A 19,477-nucleotide genomic window follows, 5' to 3' on the forward strand; every position below is an offset into this window, starting at 1 on the left:
CACTTTAAGTAGGGAGTTGAGCAGAGAGATGTCTGTTCATGTTACACTTTAATTTCTGCATATTAGTACGGTCGGAGAAGCATAAAACAGGGAGGGAATTCCAAAGTCTAAAGTTCAAGGGAAGAAACTTTCAGAATAGAAGACTCTCTGATATCAAGAGTCTTCTATAATAAGGTGTGGTATATTACTGCTTGTCAGATTAGTTGAGAGGTATTAACGTCGAGGGGACATCAGGTTTATGAGTTCTTCAGAGCACATTCCATTGAAGTACTTTCAAAACAAGCACAGGAATGCAACTTGCGGTGATGGGACAGGGGTTGGAGCTTGGTTAACAGTGCAGGACCTTATTTAATTAATTAGAATGCTTATTGAGATGAGTATTATTTATTCATTTATTTATTGCGGACCATTATCCTCATCTTTTGTTTCATGATGTTTCGGACAACTATTCTTCTGGCCTTCGTCAGGTAGTTACCATGACGGGATAGGAACTTCGAATCTCCTAACTGCATCCTCAGCAATCACTGCCTTCCATAGTTGTTGTCATCTCACCACGTTTTTGGACAGCTTTGGATAGGATTGAAACCACTATCTTCAGACAATTTTCACTTGGAAATGTAAAGATTCAACGTCTCTATCCACTGTGTCGCGGGGTTGGATTTTTGATCTTATAAATCCACATTTATTTATTATCTGATCCTCCATTGTCAGGTCCGTACTGAATGGTATATTATTGGTCTGGGCTGAACGATTATTATTATGATTGTTATTGATATTTGTACAAATAGAATGTTATAAAGAATGTATCAAAGCGAAAGATATTTTTAGGATAAAAATATTTATGTTAGAAATGAAAATGAATTTTCATAACTAGCACAAGTAGGAATATTAGCTAGATAAACAAGCATATGCGACAGACATCAGCCGAGAGTCAGGAATGATACATGTTGATGACATCATTAGATAGGGAGATGTTTTTGCATGTGTAGGGTCTTAGTCAGTTAGTTGTTAAAGCTATAAGGAGACAGACAGAGAGTCAAGTCGACTGGTCATAATGGCTTGAAGCACACCGGGAAGCGAGGGATTCAATGTCTATCAAATGTAAGGAATGTAGGGCCAGCACGCAGCTTTCCAATGGGGAAACGTCTGGAATAAAGTTGCTGAAAAGACAAACTAAAGACGTTGTTTTCTTTAGATGAATTTTTTTTTTTTTTGCAGCTTTTCATCAAACCAGACCAAAGATGGACCAGGTATGTTTCTCTAATTGGCACGATGTTAAACCCCAAGAGAACTGTTATCTGTCCCTTTGTGTTGTAAATGCGGACCAAGTAAAGAATAGATACCCTGTAGCAGACGACGGTGCCTGGTGGTGCCCGGCGCACATTTCAACTAACACTGGTGATTCGACCTTGACATTGGCACAAGCACATGGTGTCGGTTGTTTGTAAACATGTCAAATAGCAAACATGCTCGAATATTCGCCAGCAATTTTTTTTTTTTTAATATATTTACAAAACTTTTGAAGATTTAAAAGAAAAAGTATATATTTACAAAACTTTTTTTAAAGTAACAAAACGAACGTATTTAAATAAAAGATATTTAAATAAATGGGTGTCTCTTTCTGTATCGGATTATTGCGACTAAGATTGATTTTTATGTATCGTGTTTTTTTTTGGGGGGGAGGGGCTGTGTGCGTTTTTAAGACAATTTAATATTTATTCTTTAAAGCATTAACTTCAGCGACAATTAATATATTTTGAAAATCATATTTTTAGATATTAAATTTTGACGAATATTCGCGAGCAAGATTTTTTTTTTAAATAAAAGATATTTAAATAAATGGGTGTCTTTCTGAGTGCGTTTTTAATATATTTATAGAACTTTTTAATAACTGTTTTATTCTGTTTATCAAACGAAAATAGAACTTTTATAATGACATATATATTATGGACTGTTTTTCAAACATCGAAATTTTAAAATTAAAGTTAGCTTTATTTAAAAACATAAATAAATAAATAAAATAAAAAAGACCAGGTGTTTTTTTTTTTCAATTAAATTATAAACTTTATTTGAACTTTCAACAAACTTTTACAGGCATAAAAAATAGAATTTATAGATATTTTATAATAATTTTTTTAAAATATATTTAACGAAAAAAATTTTTTTATCATTTCATTGTTGAATAAAATTTCAAAGTAATAAATGGCGAAAAAAAAAAAGATCTCGAAAAGAAAAAACACCTCGTCTTTTTTTTTTTAAATAAAACTTTAATTTTAAAATTCGATGTTTGAAAAACAGTCCATAATATATATTTCATTATAAAAGTTCTATTTTTGTTTGATAAAAAGAATAAAACAGTAATAAAAAAAAAAAAAATAGTCCATTAAGTTCAAATAAAGACTGTTTGAATAAAACTTATAAAAAAAGGTTCATTCTATACGGTTTTGGCCATTTTTTTTTTTGTACATTTTTAATACAATTCAATATTTATTTAAAGTGCGATGTATGTCGGTGAGAGAAATCCTTCTAGGCCGAGGCAATTTTTATGCATAATAAAATCACAAGTATAAACAATCGAAATTTAAAAAATATATTATTTTATTCACATATCTTTTTATAACTTTTATTTTTATAAAGATGAAATGTAGTATCACAAGATAGAAATCTTTTATAATTTTTATTTTTATTTTTTAAAAAACGCACTCAGAAAGACACCCATTTATTTAAATATCTTTTATTTTTAAAAAAAAATCTTGCTCGCGAATATTCATCAAAACGTAATATTTAAAAATATTATTTTCAAAATATATTAATTGTCGCTGAAGTTAATGTTTTAAAGAATAATTAAATAAATATTGAATTGTCTTAAAAACGCACGCAGAACCCCCCCCCCCAAAAAAAAACAAAAAAAACACGGTACATAAAAATCAATCTTGGTCGCAAAAATCCGAAACAGAAAGAGACACCCATTTATTTAAATATCTTTTATTTAAATACATTCGTTTTGTTACTTACTTTAAAAAAAAAGTTTTGTAAATATATACTTTTCCTTTTAAATCTTCAAAAGTTTTGTAAATATATTTTTTAAAAAATTGCTGGCGAATATTCGAGCATGTTTGCTATTTGACGTGTTTACAAACAACCGACGCCATGTGCTTGTGCCAATGTCAAGGTCGAATCACCGGTGTTAGTTGAAATGTGCGCCAGGCACCGCCAGGTGACGTCGTCTGCTACAGGGTATCTATTCTTTACTTGGTCCGTAAATGCTATACGTCCATTAAACTGTATCTGTGAATATATTGACACGTGCAAACATGAGAACACTAGACGCTCATAGACGAACTCATTAATATAGACATGTTATACACATTCAATAGACATGTAAACACAAGCGTTTATACTGGGTGACCCACTTAAAAGTAGCCCAATCTCTCTAATCTTTCTCTAATCAAGGTTTGTTTTTTTTTCAGAGTAAGCAGCCCACTTAAAAGTAGCCCGATATCTAATCTTTCTTTAATCAATTTTTTTTTTTCAAATTAAGCAGCCACTTAAAAGTACCCCGATCTATCTAATCTTTCTCTTAACGACCAACTGACACCACAAGGCAAAATGCAATTCTTTTTCCAACAAGATGGCACTACATGCCACACGTCTCACAGATCACTGACACGAGTTCATGACATGTTTACGGAAGAGAGAACAATAAGCAAAATATTATATGGCCATCGCATCCCCCCCCCCCGGACTTGTCATCATGTGATTTTTATCTTTGAGGGACGTTAAAACAAAAGGTTTATGCGAATAATTCTCACAATCTAGATCAACTAAACGATATCAAGAGAATCACCAGAGAAGATCTACATGCAGTATCTGCAAACGTTGTTAAACGTGGCCAGAAATGCATAGATGTCAACGGGGAGCACTTGCAGCATCTTTTATAACACTACAGGTAATTTAAACAATAAAAGAATGTTTCTCCTCTCTACTACATTTCTGGGCTAATTTTAAGTGGGTCACCCTGTATATACAGTTATACACGTTTACATATACAACTCTACTATACAACATACAGAAATATAGGATACTATCAGTGGTGTGTATTTTTCTAGCATGTTACAAGGGGCACACCTGCTTATGAAAATTGAAGAATGAGAATAAAATGGCCGCCATTTAAGCAAGTGCTAATTTCACCAACACGATGTCATGAACAAAAAAGATTAAAACATGGTTAACAAAACAAAACATATTTACATATTTATAGACTTACAGAAATGCGAAGACATTTTTTTTCTTTCCTTGGGAGTCACCATTTATCAAGGCCCAAAGGCCACTCGGGGATAAGGGTTAATGAATGTAAAGTGGTAGTGTGGTAATCGTTAATGGTGTAAATTGGGTAGAATTTGATTATTTATGGGGATGGCTGAACAAGAACTTGTTTACATTGGACTTGAAGGCCACCATGTTGTATTCAACCAGGAAACAGGACGGCAGAACAGTGCTCCACAGGCGGGCAGTTCTGGGAAAGAAGCTTTATTCATGGAATCTGCGTTTAGATTTAGGCACAGATAGAGAATGGGGGAAATCGTTTATAGTGGTTGTAGCTAGTTGAGTATCTTTTTTTTTTTTAAGTATGGCAAGGGGGAACCATACAGTCGAGCACTTGCCATGAAAATAACGATAGAGTAGAGATATTTGTGGAATAGAAAGAAAAACATCTCATTTAACATTTAAAACAAATTTGTTGAGTCATCTTTGGTGTGGCGAAGACTTATGTAAATATCAGACTTGAAAGAGAGTAAAAAATTGGAAGGGAGTGGAACTATAACCGTAAAATCGAGAGTGGTTGCCAATATGAGATTAGGGTAAGCTTTATTATTATTATTAGTAGTAGTAGTAGTAGTTCTCACATAGGTCATCGTCAGAGATTGCTCACTGCCAACAACCAATTGTGTTCTCTGGAGTCTGAATGACAAGTCTCCCCAGATTTCCAGTACTCTCCATCTTTTTCAATAACCTTTGCAAATGAATTTGTATTATTGCAACAGTCGCTTACCATTGACTTCTCGCTAGCAATAACCATTGGTCATCACTGGAATTTGGGTAGCAATAAACCTCCTCAAGATCTCAGTCCTCTTTGCATCCATCCAGTGGAGGTCTGGTTAGAGCTTTTTCTTCTCAATCTTTCCATTCCCCTTGACCCTTTAACTGTTTGGTATCATGCCAATCACTGCTGATTCTACAGATGTTTCTTTTTTTAGCTTTTTTTAGGGTTTTTTTTTGGGGGGGGGATAGTCAATTTACAATTTTGCGATTTCAGTTTTCTCAGTTGTATCTTCTTGTTTCACTGCTGTTGCATTTTCTATATGTCCGGTGAGCATTTGTTATTCATATGGATTAGTTTCTGCATTCGAGGGTTTTCCTTAATATTTCAACTGTTTTCAGTATTACTGTCCCTTGCATAGTCTCAGTTTTCACATTATTTTTTTATTTATTTATTTTTCTCTTGTTCACCCCTAAACAGGGCATATTGCCACTTGAACGTAAGAGGCTACAATTTGGGACCGTGTCTACTGGGGGTTATGTGAGAAGATGAGCAAGATACGTGTTCACATTATATTTAAACTTTTGCAAGTTAGTACAGTCAGGGAAGCAGGAAACAATAAGGGAATTCCGAGGTCTAGCAGTCCAAGAGAAGAAGATATTAGAGTAGAAGGTTTTCCATCATTATTAGGAACCTCTACAGTGAAGGAGTGGGATTTTGCTGCTAGACAGGTTTGCCGGAGGTATGTAAGTCGAGGGGGGTACAAGTGCAATGAGTTATCGTTTATGCCTGAAAATCACAACCAAGTCCCCCCAAAAAATTAGCAGCTATGATAGAAACCACACTTACTTGGCTAAATAAAAATGACGATAACAGATGAATAGATAATAAATCTTACAATCAGTAAAGCACACATGAAAATTATACATATAGGTAGAAAATAGATATGGACAAAAATGGGCGGACAAAAATAGGGGGACCTAGTTTTGAAAGCCAATGTATCATAATTTTTTTGTAGGTTTCCGACTACTTTTTGATTGTGTTTGAAAGATTAGAGACTAAAGTTAATTTCCTAAAGGAAAAAAATATTTGTACACGTGAAAAAAATAAAGTTATGAAAAATTCAGCTAAATTTTGACGTTAAATAAATTCATTGTAATAATCCTTTAAAAGATAAATATTAGTTTTCTGGGTCTATTTCAAAGATAATTAGTAAAGTAAAGTCCTAAGATATTGAATTAAATAATAAAAAAAATTTTTTAAATTAATTAGCACAAAACCGAGTGATTCTGCTGTTTGCAAAACGCAACAAACTAAAGTTTTTCTAAACACGAAATATACGGAGGCCCAAAATTTCAGCCAGTCGAAAGACTGTGAAAATGACGTCATGTAATTAAAAGGGAGGAAGGAGTGTGATATTTCTCTTTTTTCCCAAACGTGCATCCATACATTCCTATTCTGAACGTTTGTATAAATTTTTCCATTTTTTACTTTAATTATTTTTCTATGTTCCTGTCTTTAAATTAATTTTTTTTTAATTATTTTTCATTGAATGTGAAATTTTTGGCGTTACATATTTTTTATATAATATTATATAAAAAATATGTTACGCCAAAAATTTCACATTCTTGCGAGCAAGGAAATTATTAAAATCTTTCATATAAAAAAAATTATGCGAAACCTGTAATTTAAAAAAATAGTAGAAATATGTTTTGCAATTATAATTTTGTTTGTGTGTGTGTGTGTGTGTGTGTGTGTGTGTGTGTGTGTGTGTGTGTGTGTGTGTGTGTGTGTGAGAAAATGTTAAACAATGCTTAATTCAATGGTGATATCGGTAGTTCGAGAAATTAATTTTTCTTCAAGTTATATCGAATTCATTAATACGGATTTAATGGCTTTTTTCGTAATGTTCCTGTAAAAATTATTTTATTTTATTTTTATTGTTACAAATTACGATGCTTTATTTATATTGAAAAAAAGCAAAAATAAATTCTTGCGTATTTTATTTACTACTGAAAACCATAACTTTAGTAAAGGTACTTTTTGTTTAAACAAAATAATACATTTCCACTAAGATTTAAATAAAAATAATTGGTTCAATATATTCCGCGATCATTATTTGATAAATACTGAAAATTCCATTAAAATTGGTTAATTTCCTGATTTTTAGTGATTTTTTAAGTAAAGGTAGGGGTCAAAATGTTTATACATTTTGAGCATCGGCATTCATTTTGTCCGTACTGAGTAGAAAAGAAATGTTTTTCTTGCGTTTGGTAGCAGTTATTTGTTGTCTACTTCTGTCAGTTTGTTTGTTTGTTTGTTTGTTTGTTTGTTTGTTTTTTGGGTTTTTTTTCGCCCTTTTGTTTCTTGTTAACTATACTGCATAATCGCAATGTTTAAGTATTTCAAGAAGGGAACTTTGCGAAAAAAAAATTTTTTTAATAGCGAGCCGGCAAAGCCCACTACTAGCTTTTTCTATAACCTAACTTTCTAAGTTTGCTCGGATTATCTCCCTTGTCACATATTATCACATAAGAAAAACGCCTTCAACGGGAGCACCTGCGTTGCCAGACGCGATTCCGTGTACGTAAACTTGCATTTTTCACATTGTCAGTTTAATTAATAATTTACATGTTTTGTGTATTTCGCCGTTTCGAGATTTGGCATAGTTTGCACGGCAACTTATGACATGTCAGGTTAAAAGAAGAAAAAAAATAGAACCAGAAAACAAACGGAAAACGCCATACCTCTCTCACACATACCGTAAAAATATTCTAAAGTTAAAACCTTTATAAAAAAAAAAATTAAAAAAAACGTACGTGTTTAAATGAGTAAATAGACTAGCACATACGCAATAAAAAAATGGATCTAAATGCATAAAGCACAGATTTCTTTCTTTTTCTTTCTCTCTCTCTCTCTCTCTCTCTCTCTCTCTCTCTCTCTCCTTTATGAATTCACTTGCATTTTTCAATGTTATTCTTTCTCTCATAAACAATTTTATGTCGCATATTTTTATCTGGAGTTATTTAATGTTTAATACTTATTTGTTTATTTATTTAATATTTGCTCGTTTTAAATCATTTTATTTGAATCCTTGGGTTCCGAGTTATTACAGAAAGCCGTGGTTAGTGTTAGTTAACGACGTTAACTTAACGTTAATTAGGTTCCTCGTTATTGTAACGAAATTCAGAAAATCACAATATTGAATTTCAACTGAAATCAATGATATCTACTGAGTTAGTTGCCATGTCGCAGTGATGAAAATATCCAAAAATTACGAAAAACGATAAAGTAGAGAATTAATTATTAATGAAAACACTTTTCGAAGACAATTAGCGAAAATGAAGTTTTGCTAAATTGCCCAAAGATTTTCAGTTTTCCTGATAATATTTACCTATTTACATTTGTTACAATTCGAACTCTTCGGTTTTCTTTTTTAAGTGCACTTACTGCCGCGCTATTTTTTAAATCATATTTCCAAGTTTAATTAAAGTTTTATGGGGTTTTTTTTTATTATTATTTAATTGTAAGGTTAAAGTATAGAATATTACAAAAACGCCCTCCTCTCCCCATGTTAAGAATGGCTTTTTAAATAATAACGTCATTATTTTCAGCACGGATCAATAAGTGCACTAGTACCTTTTTTATTTTATTTATTTATTTATTTATTTATTTTTGCAAAACTCAATTTTCGCCAAGTGTCTTCGAAAACTATTTTCATTAATAATTTATTTTCTATCTTATCGTTTTTCATAATTTTTGGATATGTTCATTACTGTGACATGACAAGTAGAAACCATTGGTTTCACTTGAAATTCAATATTTCAATTTTCAAAAATAGGTACAATAACAAAGAACCGTTTACTGTTTAAAATGTATCTTGTTTGTTTATTTTTATTTGATATATTTTTATTGTTTTATTTTAAAATAACAATGAAAAATGATTTTTTTTTAATAAAAATTAAAAAGTGCGAATCTTTCTGTATTCTATTCTTACTTTAAAAAAAAAGAAAAAAGAAAAGAAATTCCGTGATTTCATTTTAAATTATATTTGCTGTTGTGTTTTCAAATAACGTTTTCAAACATTTGTCAGACAAGATTTCGTTTGTCTAGTTATATTTCTCGCCTATACGTAACTGTGATAAGTACACATTGAATTATTTATTTATTTATTGTCAAGTGAATATGTATTGAAATCGAAAATTAAATATGAAAAAAAACTAAAACGAATATTTGAACTCCTAGAGGGGGGGGTGTAAACATTATTTTGAATTAGTTTTTTCTTCGCCCGTCACCCGGCGTACCTAGCAATTTAACAGTAAAATTTACCGTCATAATTTCCAGTATCGTAATTTTTCTTAAACAAAACATTCGAGTAAATGAGAAAAAAAATAAATAAATAAAATAAATTATCTATGGTATTTACATTTTTATTTACATTAAATAAAGTAGTTGAAAAAACAGTCGCATCTTTCTTTTCTTATAATTAACGTCCAAATTATCGTATGAAAAAAAAAATAGTAAATGTAGAGTTACATCCCTTAGAAAAATCAGTTTTTCTAAATTTATTTATAGTTTTATAAAACTTTGGTTAAATTGACAGTTATTGATCAAACGATACCATAATAAATAAATTTAACTTTCAAAATAATAAAAATTTGATAAATAAAAAAGAAATAAGTTTAAAAGGAGGGAGTGTATAATAAAATAAAGCTGCTATAATACACAATATATTTAAATTATTTTATGTTTTGTTAAGGGTTTTTTTATGTTTAAATATTTATAGATTAACAGCCTGCCTTCGCACATTCACACAAAATTTAGCTTCTACCTTTTATAAGTTATTCCTTTAGAAAACCCTGAACAACATATCGAAAAGAAAAACAAAAACAATTATTTTACAGTGGGAGGATCAGTTTCGCTAGGAGGGGCTGCCAAAATTCATCACAGAATTACCCCCACCCTATATGTAAAACGAGGTAACTTTATTATAAATTAATATTATCAGTATAACTTTCGTACCATTTAAAAGAAGGGCAAAATGAACCAGTAATAATTTTTAAAGATTTCTTTCGTCGAACGAAAATAATGAAACTGCGAGACGAAAATCGTGTTTACATAATTGGCGCTTTAAAATAACGTTCCCATGTAGTAGACATTCCGAACGTGAAAACATACCCGTATTTAATAAATCTAGCAAAAATTAACTAATCGTCAGATTTTCGTGAAATTTTTTATGCTTATCCATTTTAGAATGAAATTACATATAAAATGCAGTTTTCGTAAAATATACGAAGGGAAATATTTTTTTAGTTCGTGTTCCCCCCCCCCCATATTTATTTTTTCGAAATTCGAACAAAATATATTTAAATCTATCAAAATTTCTATTTATTATGAAACATAAGAGTTCAAATAAGTAAAAAATATTTATTTTTAAATTTAAATACACATATTGAACAAAAATTTACCTTGAAGTTACAATTAAAAAATTGATATAAACTTAATATTATTATGTTTTTTTTTTCAATAGCGTTTTTTCGAATAAATATATACTATAATCAGTTGAATTGCCAAGAAAAAGAAACTTTGTAAACATTAATTAATTTTTAAAAGATTAAAACGATTAAAATTCCATTATTTCAAAATGTTCCGTTACAACATAGATTTTTAATTAATTGTGTTTAAAATTTTTTTAAATATTAAGTTTTAATATAAACATGACTCTTGTCAGCTATTTTATCGCCAGATTAAAACTAATTTGAAAATATTATTGCACAAATATTAAGCATTTTGTAGCCCCCCCCTCCCTCATATTTTGTTTGTCTCTTTTTACTGAACAAAATATGGAACCCCGTAGGTAACCAAATGAACATTCAGTAAAACCGTATTTCATATTTAATATACAAATGTTTATAATATTATTAATCGTTAAACTGTGTAAATCTTAAAACCTAACAAAATTATAACCAAGATTAATTGCAGTTTGAAGAAGATAAAAAAAAAGTTTTAAAAAATCATTAAGTCGCTTCTGCTTTTCCATAGTTCGTATAGTTAACACAAATCTGACGTCATGGAAACATGCGGTCTATTTTTCACAATCGTTTGGCAGACCCTAAGTTTCGCATATAAATTTAACATAAAATGGTCGTCCATTTCCGAATCAGTGTAACATTTTGGGCAATTAACTAAATATTTTTTACTATTAATCTTAAGTCCAACTGGCACCGTTATAAAACTACACATAATTGCCTAAAAAATTAGCATCCTATCTCCTCCAAAAAAAAATAGAACACACAGAATTCATCTTCCAGAGAAAAAAAAAATGGTTAACTATTTTAAAAGGCTAGGAATGTTATAGCACCGTTTTGAAAGGAATCAATTTAGCTATAAAATGGGGCCTGAGAGAAATCGAAATAACTGATTCAGCCACGGTACTAAGTTGGGTAAACGCTACAGTGGAAGAGAGTGGAAGAATACGAACAAAAGGTACTAGAGAAATGATTGTAAAACGGAGATTAGGAATGCTTGGAGAGTTAATATCTGCATTTGAAATACGGATAAAGACAGTGTTTGTGCCTTCAGAGAGAAACAAAGCAGATGCATTAACACGGATAAAAAAAACAGTGGTTAGTTGAGAAAGAAGTTCTGATGTGCTGTTTGGTAATTGGTGAACTAGAAGAGTTGCATGGCATGCACCACATGGGAGCGGAGAGAATGTTATATTTGGTGCGGAAAGTTGATCCATGTATAAAACAGGGAGAAGTTCAAAAAGTAGTTAGGAATTGGCTATGATGTCAATCGATTGATTCTGCACCAAAATTACACGATCCTGAAGAGATTGGGGCTACAAAGAATTGGACAAGATTAGCGATAGACATAATGCACTATCGTGGAGGAGCATACTTGTCAATGATTGATTGTAGTCCTGAAAGACTGGCAATATGGAGGGAGTTACATGCAGAATCAGCATATTCAGTTGCAGAGGAATTGGAAAAGGTGATGTTTGAACGAAAAGTTGAGGTGATAATGGACAATGGCACTGTTTTTCGCTCAGAAGTTCTCCAGACGATGCTAAAAAAAATGGAAGATAAGAAGCTATTACAGGGCAGCCTATAGACCTGGAGGAAATAAAATAGTAGAGCGACATCATCGGATGGTGAAAGCAATAGCTGAGAGAGGAAGGATATCACCTGAAGAGGCCACATTCTAATACAACATGGCTCCCAAGGTTGGACAGAAAGAGGACACCATGCTACATAGATCAATTTTTAGTTATGAATAGAGGCGTCCAAGGGATACATTCCCAGAAAATGATGAGCAAGGATCCTCCAGAATCCAAATAGAAGAAGAGGTTTGGTTGAAACCCCCAAAAACACAATGGGGAAGAGGAGTGATTACTGTGGTGCAATCTCCTAACAACTTGTGGTCCATGAAGACGATGATGTAAATGATGGGCAAAGGGGTAGTGGAGATGAACCAGTGGAAATGCACAGACCAAAGAGACCCCGTACCGAGCCAGATTGGGCACAGGATTATGCAATGTAAAATGATCCTTAAAGATGGGGGGGGGGGTCTGAAATGTTTAAAAAGTTGTTACAAACCTGCCTTGTGCAACTTGTACAAATCTAGGTGGACCAAAAATGAATGAAGAAAAAAGAAATAAAAATGTCCGCCTTATCTCTTTATATGTCTGCAATGTTACCACGTGATATGCAAATGAGATGCTCCTGGTTGGAGAGGCCTGATTTTTCAGAGAGGGTGTTCAGTTTGGAGTTGGATTTTGAAGAAGTAAGTCCAATCAGCAGAAGTGCTTTTGAAGTTGAGAGAGAGTTGAGTTTTTGGACTAAGAAATTTTGGCAGCAGTGTGTCAAATCTAACAATTGAGGCTTGACTGATTAAACCACAGGAACACAGAAAGAAAAGTAAATACAGGAGTAAGTTTTGCAACCACAGATGCCAATCCCAAGGAAAACTGAATGCAGAAGACAAAAGAAAAATATCAACCACATTCAATACTGGAAGTGACGAAGATGATTGCCTACAGCAGTTCCATTCTCTAACTATCAGTGCTAAATGCATGGATAGTATAACCAGCAAACTCAGAGACGAAGCCTACATGATCCTGAATATCAAACCACCTCACCTGAAATGCAAAACACACTCTCCACATGAAAATCAATTCTCATCCATCCATGAACATACTTCCACTGATAACTTTCCAACTCATGTATGGAACATCATTAAAAGCTTTCTCCATTTTATGATCCTGCCCACATATGAAACTCGCCTTATATGGAGGTGACCGAATTCAATGTCTTAGAACTATCAGCTTTCCATGTAAGTATAAAAACTCAGAATAGACAGATATAGCATTTTATATTGTACCAGGACCTCCAGTCATAGGGCTTCTAATATGTGAAAAGCTGAAGCTAATAACCATACATGTGGACACCATTAAAATGTGTTAAATACACCTATCTCTTATATCAGCCAACTTATGTCACAATACCCCAAGCAGTTTAATCTTTATAGTTGTTGTTCCACCAACTATTCCTCTGAAATTCAAATTACTAATCTCAAAGGAATCCAATAATAAAATAATATACCATTCAGTACAAAATAATATACCATTCAGTACAAAATAATATACCATTCAGTACAAAATAATATACCATTCAGTACAAAATAGTATACCATTCAGTACAAACCCGGTGATTGAAAGCCAGGTAAGAACGAAAAACTTGGATTTATAAGACTAAAAAATTCAACCTTGATCACCCTTCGGGGCCCATGGTGTAGTGAATGGAGGCGTTGAGCCTCTACGGTTCTGGGTGAGCATTGTCTGAAGATAGTGGTTTCAATCCTACCCAAAAGCAGGCCATAGAATTAGTTGGGCAAAATATAGTGAGGCGACAACAACTATGGAAGGCAGTAATTACTGCAGATGCAGTTAAGACTCAGCATTCCTATCCCGTTGCGGTTAACTACCTTACGAAGGTCAGAGGATGAGTTGGCCTGAAACATTGTGAAACAACAACTATGAAGATGAAGATAACAGTCCACGAAGAAATAAATTTAAAAAAAAAAAGATTTGTTCTTTAATATAGGGTGAGTTCTGAACAAGAACCAAATATACATATTAAAAAAAATAAATACAAAGTGTACTATTATGATTAATGATTACTTTTATTTTATTTTTCAGTTTGCAGATGCAGGATGGCCATCTAAATTGATGAAATGCGATTTGATGAACAAAACAAAACCTAACTTCTGTGATAAAAAGATTTCTTTTCTAAACTGCTGGATGTAAAATACAATTTTAAAACAGACATTGATATTGCTAATAAATTTTTTTTTACCAAGGAAAATATGTGTGTGCATCGAATACTGACTATTCATAGCAAAGTATGAATGAATCATTCAAACTCATTATTACAAAAATAAACTGATATATATATTTTTATTGGATCCTTAAAGTCAACCTTTGGTACCTGTATTTAACTAAATGGCATAATAGAGAACACAGATTTTAACATACACAATCTGTTTGGGGATTGGAGAAAAAAAAAACACTTTTGGGTTCTTTTGTTTTTGTTTTTTTTTTTACAAATTTACAAAATCTTTAAATCTTTTTCTTCATTTGGTTTTTGGTTTTTAGAATGTTGCAAGTTGCTCGGACTCCAGTGTAGGCAACACCAAGCAATTTCTCACACCTGCTTTCCATGCAATCTGAGCCAAAGAATTGACATCAATTTATTTTTGTTATTTCACTTGTGTATTTTGTGACTTTTATGTTCGTATTCTAATTTAAATGTCAATCTTATATTGTCTGGGTTATTTTTTTTGTTTTTTCATTTACACATACATAGCACAAGTTCAACCAGCTCAGAATGCTTTCATCAGTTAATGCATAAGGTAACAAACAATGTCAATGCTAAACAGACAATCACTGTTTTTAGATACTAGCTCAAAAGGAATACAAAAACAAACATGACTGGGTTGGGAGATCCACTAGGAACTATGCAAATGATACATGTTTTGTAAAATTTCATATTTAAAAATATATATAACAGTATTGTTGGACTAGTAAAAAAATATTTTCATTTTTTTTTATCTTTATAATAATTTCAGATTATTTTTATCACTTAAAATTCTCTTTCATTTGAAAGATAAAAACTAAAGTTGATCCGAAAAAAAGAAATATCATTACCTATGGAAATGATTTTTTGTTTCAAATTCTTTTACAGACAACAATTACAAAACAAGCAAAATTTTTACAATTTTTTTTTTAACATGTTTAAAAATGTCTCTTAGAAAATAAATATCAGTTTTCTAAAAGCATTTCAAAAGATATTTAGTAAAGTTTTAATAAAATGAATGCATGAAAAATATTATTTCATCCATCATAAAAAAGTAGTTCCCCACCACCAAAAACATTGAAAATGCAGCCACCATGCTTCCCGTTAAACTAACAGTACTAAGGTAATTTCTTGGAATTCATCAAGACTGTTTCAATATTCATTTTTTATTGTTTTATTAACCGAAGATCAAAAAAAAAAATCTACAATTATTATTTAACCTGGTTAACAAGGTATGCATTTCTTTTTATGGAATTAAAATTCATGTTTACATGAAAGAAATTTAATTTAAAACATTATCTCTTCACATTTTCTCTTTATCTTTCTCTCTCCCCACTCCCCATTTTCTCCTTTATCTCCCAAACCACTCTCTTTTCTCAGCTCAGTCTAGCCCAGCCCATTCCTCTCTAGCTGAACATACACGCACATACAGTTCTCCTTTATATAATAGATTCCTCATGGAATTAGTCAGCATTTTATTTTAAAATTGGACATAATAACACTGAGAAACTGCCACCTCCACCCAACTGTCACCTCCCCCCTCCCCGACAAAAGTTAGCTCAGTTAACACTTGGAAAAATAATTTTTTTTTCTGAACTTTAGATATTATTCATCCTGAGCAATGTTGACCAAGACTATACAAACTTTGTGGGTATTTGTTTTGTAGCTTTTGACTTTTAGCTGGAAATACAAACATACCTTATATACCAAATTTCAAGTCTGTAGATCAAAAATTTGTGGAGTATATAGATTGAGAATTGTCCCCAGACACATACACACATTCTCACTTTTATAATAGAGTATAAGTTGCATGGATCAAGTTTCACCAAAGATGACGGACATTTTTGTCAAGCTTCATGGTTGCCAGATCTGTGGCGCATCTTTCTCCACTTCGAGTCTGCTGAAGCGCCACAAGATGATCCATGGAGGCGAGCGACCGTTCCGATGCCAGATGTGCACGGCAGCATTTTCGCAGAGTAGTGACCTCAAGAAGCACAATATGATCCACACCGGGGAAAAGCCATTCTCATGCTTTACGTGTGGGGCAGCCTTCTCGCGGAACAGCTCCCTCAAGCAACACGGCCTCACACACACGGGCCAGAAGCCGTTCAAATGCGACGAGTGTTCGTCCGAGTTCTCCACGCGCAGCCTTCTCAAACGACACCGGATGAACCACACGGGCCTGAAGCCGTTCAAGTGCGACCTATGCTCGGCCGCTTTCACACAGAACTGCGACTTGAAGAAACATCGGATGATACACACGGGTGAGAAACCATATAAGTGCGATTATTGTGCAGCTGCATTTTCGCGCAACTCGACGTTAAAGCAACATCATCGGACACATACTGGAGAAAAACCTTTCCCATGTGACATTTGCGACGCAGCTTTCTCCACGTACAGTTTACTAAAACGACACCATATGAACCACACGGGACAAAAACCTTTCAAGTGTGATGCATGTCCAGCACAGTATTCACAGAACAGTGACCTAAAAAAGCACAAACGTATCCATACGAAAAACACTTAACCGATCGTATCATTTGGATTCGTCGGACTATTGTTCTCATTTTGAGTTTTCATTTTTTGCAACGTTTCGGTCAATGTAATCACCGACCCTTTTTCCGGTATATCTTTTAAACTCCGGAATTGGCATGAAATTTGATTTATTTGATCTGCGGGGTAGCATGCTCTCATTCTGTCAGCCATGACTGGGTAGAAGTCTTAAGTAATTCCATACAGATTTCAGAGTTCGACAGAAAGATTTACGAGTTCGACAGATAGATTCTTGAGTTGAACAAGATATGCCTGAAGAAAATCAGAGGTTACATCGACGGAAACATTGTGTAAATACCACACAACATGATAACAGTAGTCTGAATAATCCAAACAATATGCATCAACTGCTTTTAATTGCATATTTCTAAAGGGACTAAACCATTTCAAATTGTGGTGCATGTCTTGCAGAGTATCTTCGGAGCAGTGATGTAAAAAATGCAAACGTATTCAAACAAAAAACACTTAACGATTCATATCATTTGGATCCTTCGGACTACTGTACTCATCTTGGGTTTCATTTTTCACAACGTATTGGTCGATATAACCTCCAATATTCTTCAGGTATATCGAAAAGCACTTATTCAGTTTTTAATCATGTTGATCTCCAAAAAAATGCCATTGGATGCAAAAATTGCTTATTTTGAATTAAACCTATTTTAAAAAAAGCTAAAATTATTTTTTTTATTTTCCGAGATTTTAATAGGAAATTGTAGCCATTACAAGGCTGATCAAAATCAAAATACTTCAGATTGAGTTGTCTCACACTTATTCATGATGGATCAAAACATAATGTCTTGCTTCATCATAAAATTTGATTTTCTTAGTTAAAAATAAATACTTTATAAATTTACATGCTTTTTGGAATATAACATCTTCATTCTGTGACAGATACATCCATCATAAAGTTTTAAATATTTTTCTTTATATTTTTTGGAAAATAAGTTTAATTTTAATAAACACCCATCTTTTTCGTCTCCACTCGAAAAAGACATTGATTTTTTAGATTTTTTTTTTAACTCTTAAAGGTTCATTTCCTATGAAAGAGTGGTTCTAAATGTTTGTACCTATGCCTTGTATTTCTTTCTGTAACAGAAGCAAAACAACAATCAAAATGAATGTGATATTTCATCATTTTTTTTTAAATCTGAAATGAAGCAAAAACAAAATGTCTGCCACAATCTTTCCTCTTTTTTTCAGAAATCGTTTATTAGTAAAATATATTGGAAATTATTTTATCATAAAAATATGTTGGAAATAGCGTTGTTATGGAAGTGTATTGCAAACGATTTTCCTGTAGGGATAAAATGATGCATTGGAAAAAGTTTGACAAAATCTATTTACAAAGGTTTGACAATAAAAATCTATTTGAAAAGATTTGACAATAAAAATCTGTTTGAAAAGATTTGACAATAAGAATCTGTTTGAAAAGGTTTGTACAATAAAAATCTGCTTGAAAAGGTTTGTACAATAAAAATCTGTTTGAAAAGGTTTGTACAATAAAAATCTGTTTGAAAAGGTTTGTACAATAAAAATCTGTTTGAAAAGGTTTGTACAATAAAAATCTATTTGAAAAGATTTGACAATAAAAATCTATTTGAAAAGGTTTGTACAATAAAAATCTATTTGAAAAGGTTTGTACAATAAAAATCTATTGTAAAAGGTTTGTACAATAAAAATCTGTTTGAAAAGATTTGACAATAAAAATCTATTTGAAAAGATTTGATAATAAAAATCTATTTGAAAAGATTTGATAATAAGTACAATAAAAATCCATTTGAAATCTATTTGAAAAGCTTTGTACAATCTATTTGAAAAGCTTTGTACAATAAAAATATATTTGAAAAGGTTTGACAATAAAATACATTGAAAATGCTCTAGAAATCATTTTTATATGTCCATGACAAATTCGGTAAATCATTTAAATTGATTTCCAGCGAGAAATATGGGTAAATTATAAACTTTATTACAAATATGAACTTTTTCAAAACTTACAACGAATTTCAACAGATGTAATAATAAAAAGATTTTCATTTTTACGAAAAAATTTGGACAACTATTTTCTTGAAATAAAATGTTTTTCTTGGCACAATATGAAAGATATAAATTGCATTTTGCTAATCATTAGTTAAATAATTTGAGAGAAAAAAGAAATGTTCCTATAATGCCAAATGCTATCAGGACATGTACAGGCTTTTGACAAGAATTTTTTTAATATCGTTGAAATTGCTTAATCTTTTTTGTTTTAATTCAGGAATTTGGAGGCTACTTGCATTAACTTTCAGCTGACCATTTGAAAAGAAGAAATTTGTTTTCATGTTGAAATCATTCAACTAACTAGCGGGATCCGTGGAAATTCCACAATGGACTCTTTCATATGTAATATATTGATGTTGACATTCTGTGGATGTTCAGTGTAAGTGGAGATGCTCTGATATTATTGCAGCTCTTTTGTTAAAACTGCAAAAATATTTATCTAAGCTAACAGGGATGCCCAGCATAGCCCGGTCATAAAATATGCTTG

The 19,477-nt window shown here is 31.9% G+C and overlaps 1 protein-coding gene across 3 annotated transcripts in view; it reads left to right on the forward strand.

The window, feature by feature from the left end:
* LOC145242541 (monocarboxylate transporter 14-like) overlaps nucleotides 1–18,740 on the forward strand; it is a 97,474-nt gene extending 78,734 nt beyond the window's left edge. For 2 of the 3 annotated variants that reach the window (XM_080105628.1, XM_080105625.1), the window contains 2 exons: nucleotides 1,219–1,250; nucleotides 14,244–18,740. In XM_080105628.1, coding sequence (XP_079961754.1) covers nucleotides 1,219–1,250; nucleotides 14,244–14,351 — 140 coding nt within the window. In that variant the 3' untranslated portion in view covers nucleotides 14,352–18,740. The remainder of the gene's footprint in view (nucleotides 1–1,218; nucleotides 1,251–14,243) is intronic. The other variant, XM_080105627.1, reaches the window with a different exon arrangement.
* Nucleotides 18,741–19,477: the final 737 nt, after the last annotated feature.

The sequence above is a fragment of the Euprymna scolopes genome, chromosome 21, assembly GCF_053919585.1.
Source record: "Euprymna scolopes isolate OS-2025 chromosome 21, ASM5391958v1, whole genome shotgun sequence".
NCBI classification, from domain to species: domain Eukaryota; kingdom Metazoa; phylum Mollusca; class Cephalopoda; order Sepiida; family Sepiolidae; genus Euprymna; species Euprymna scolopes.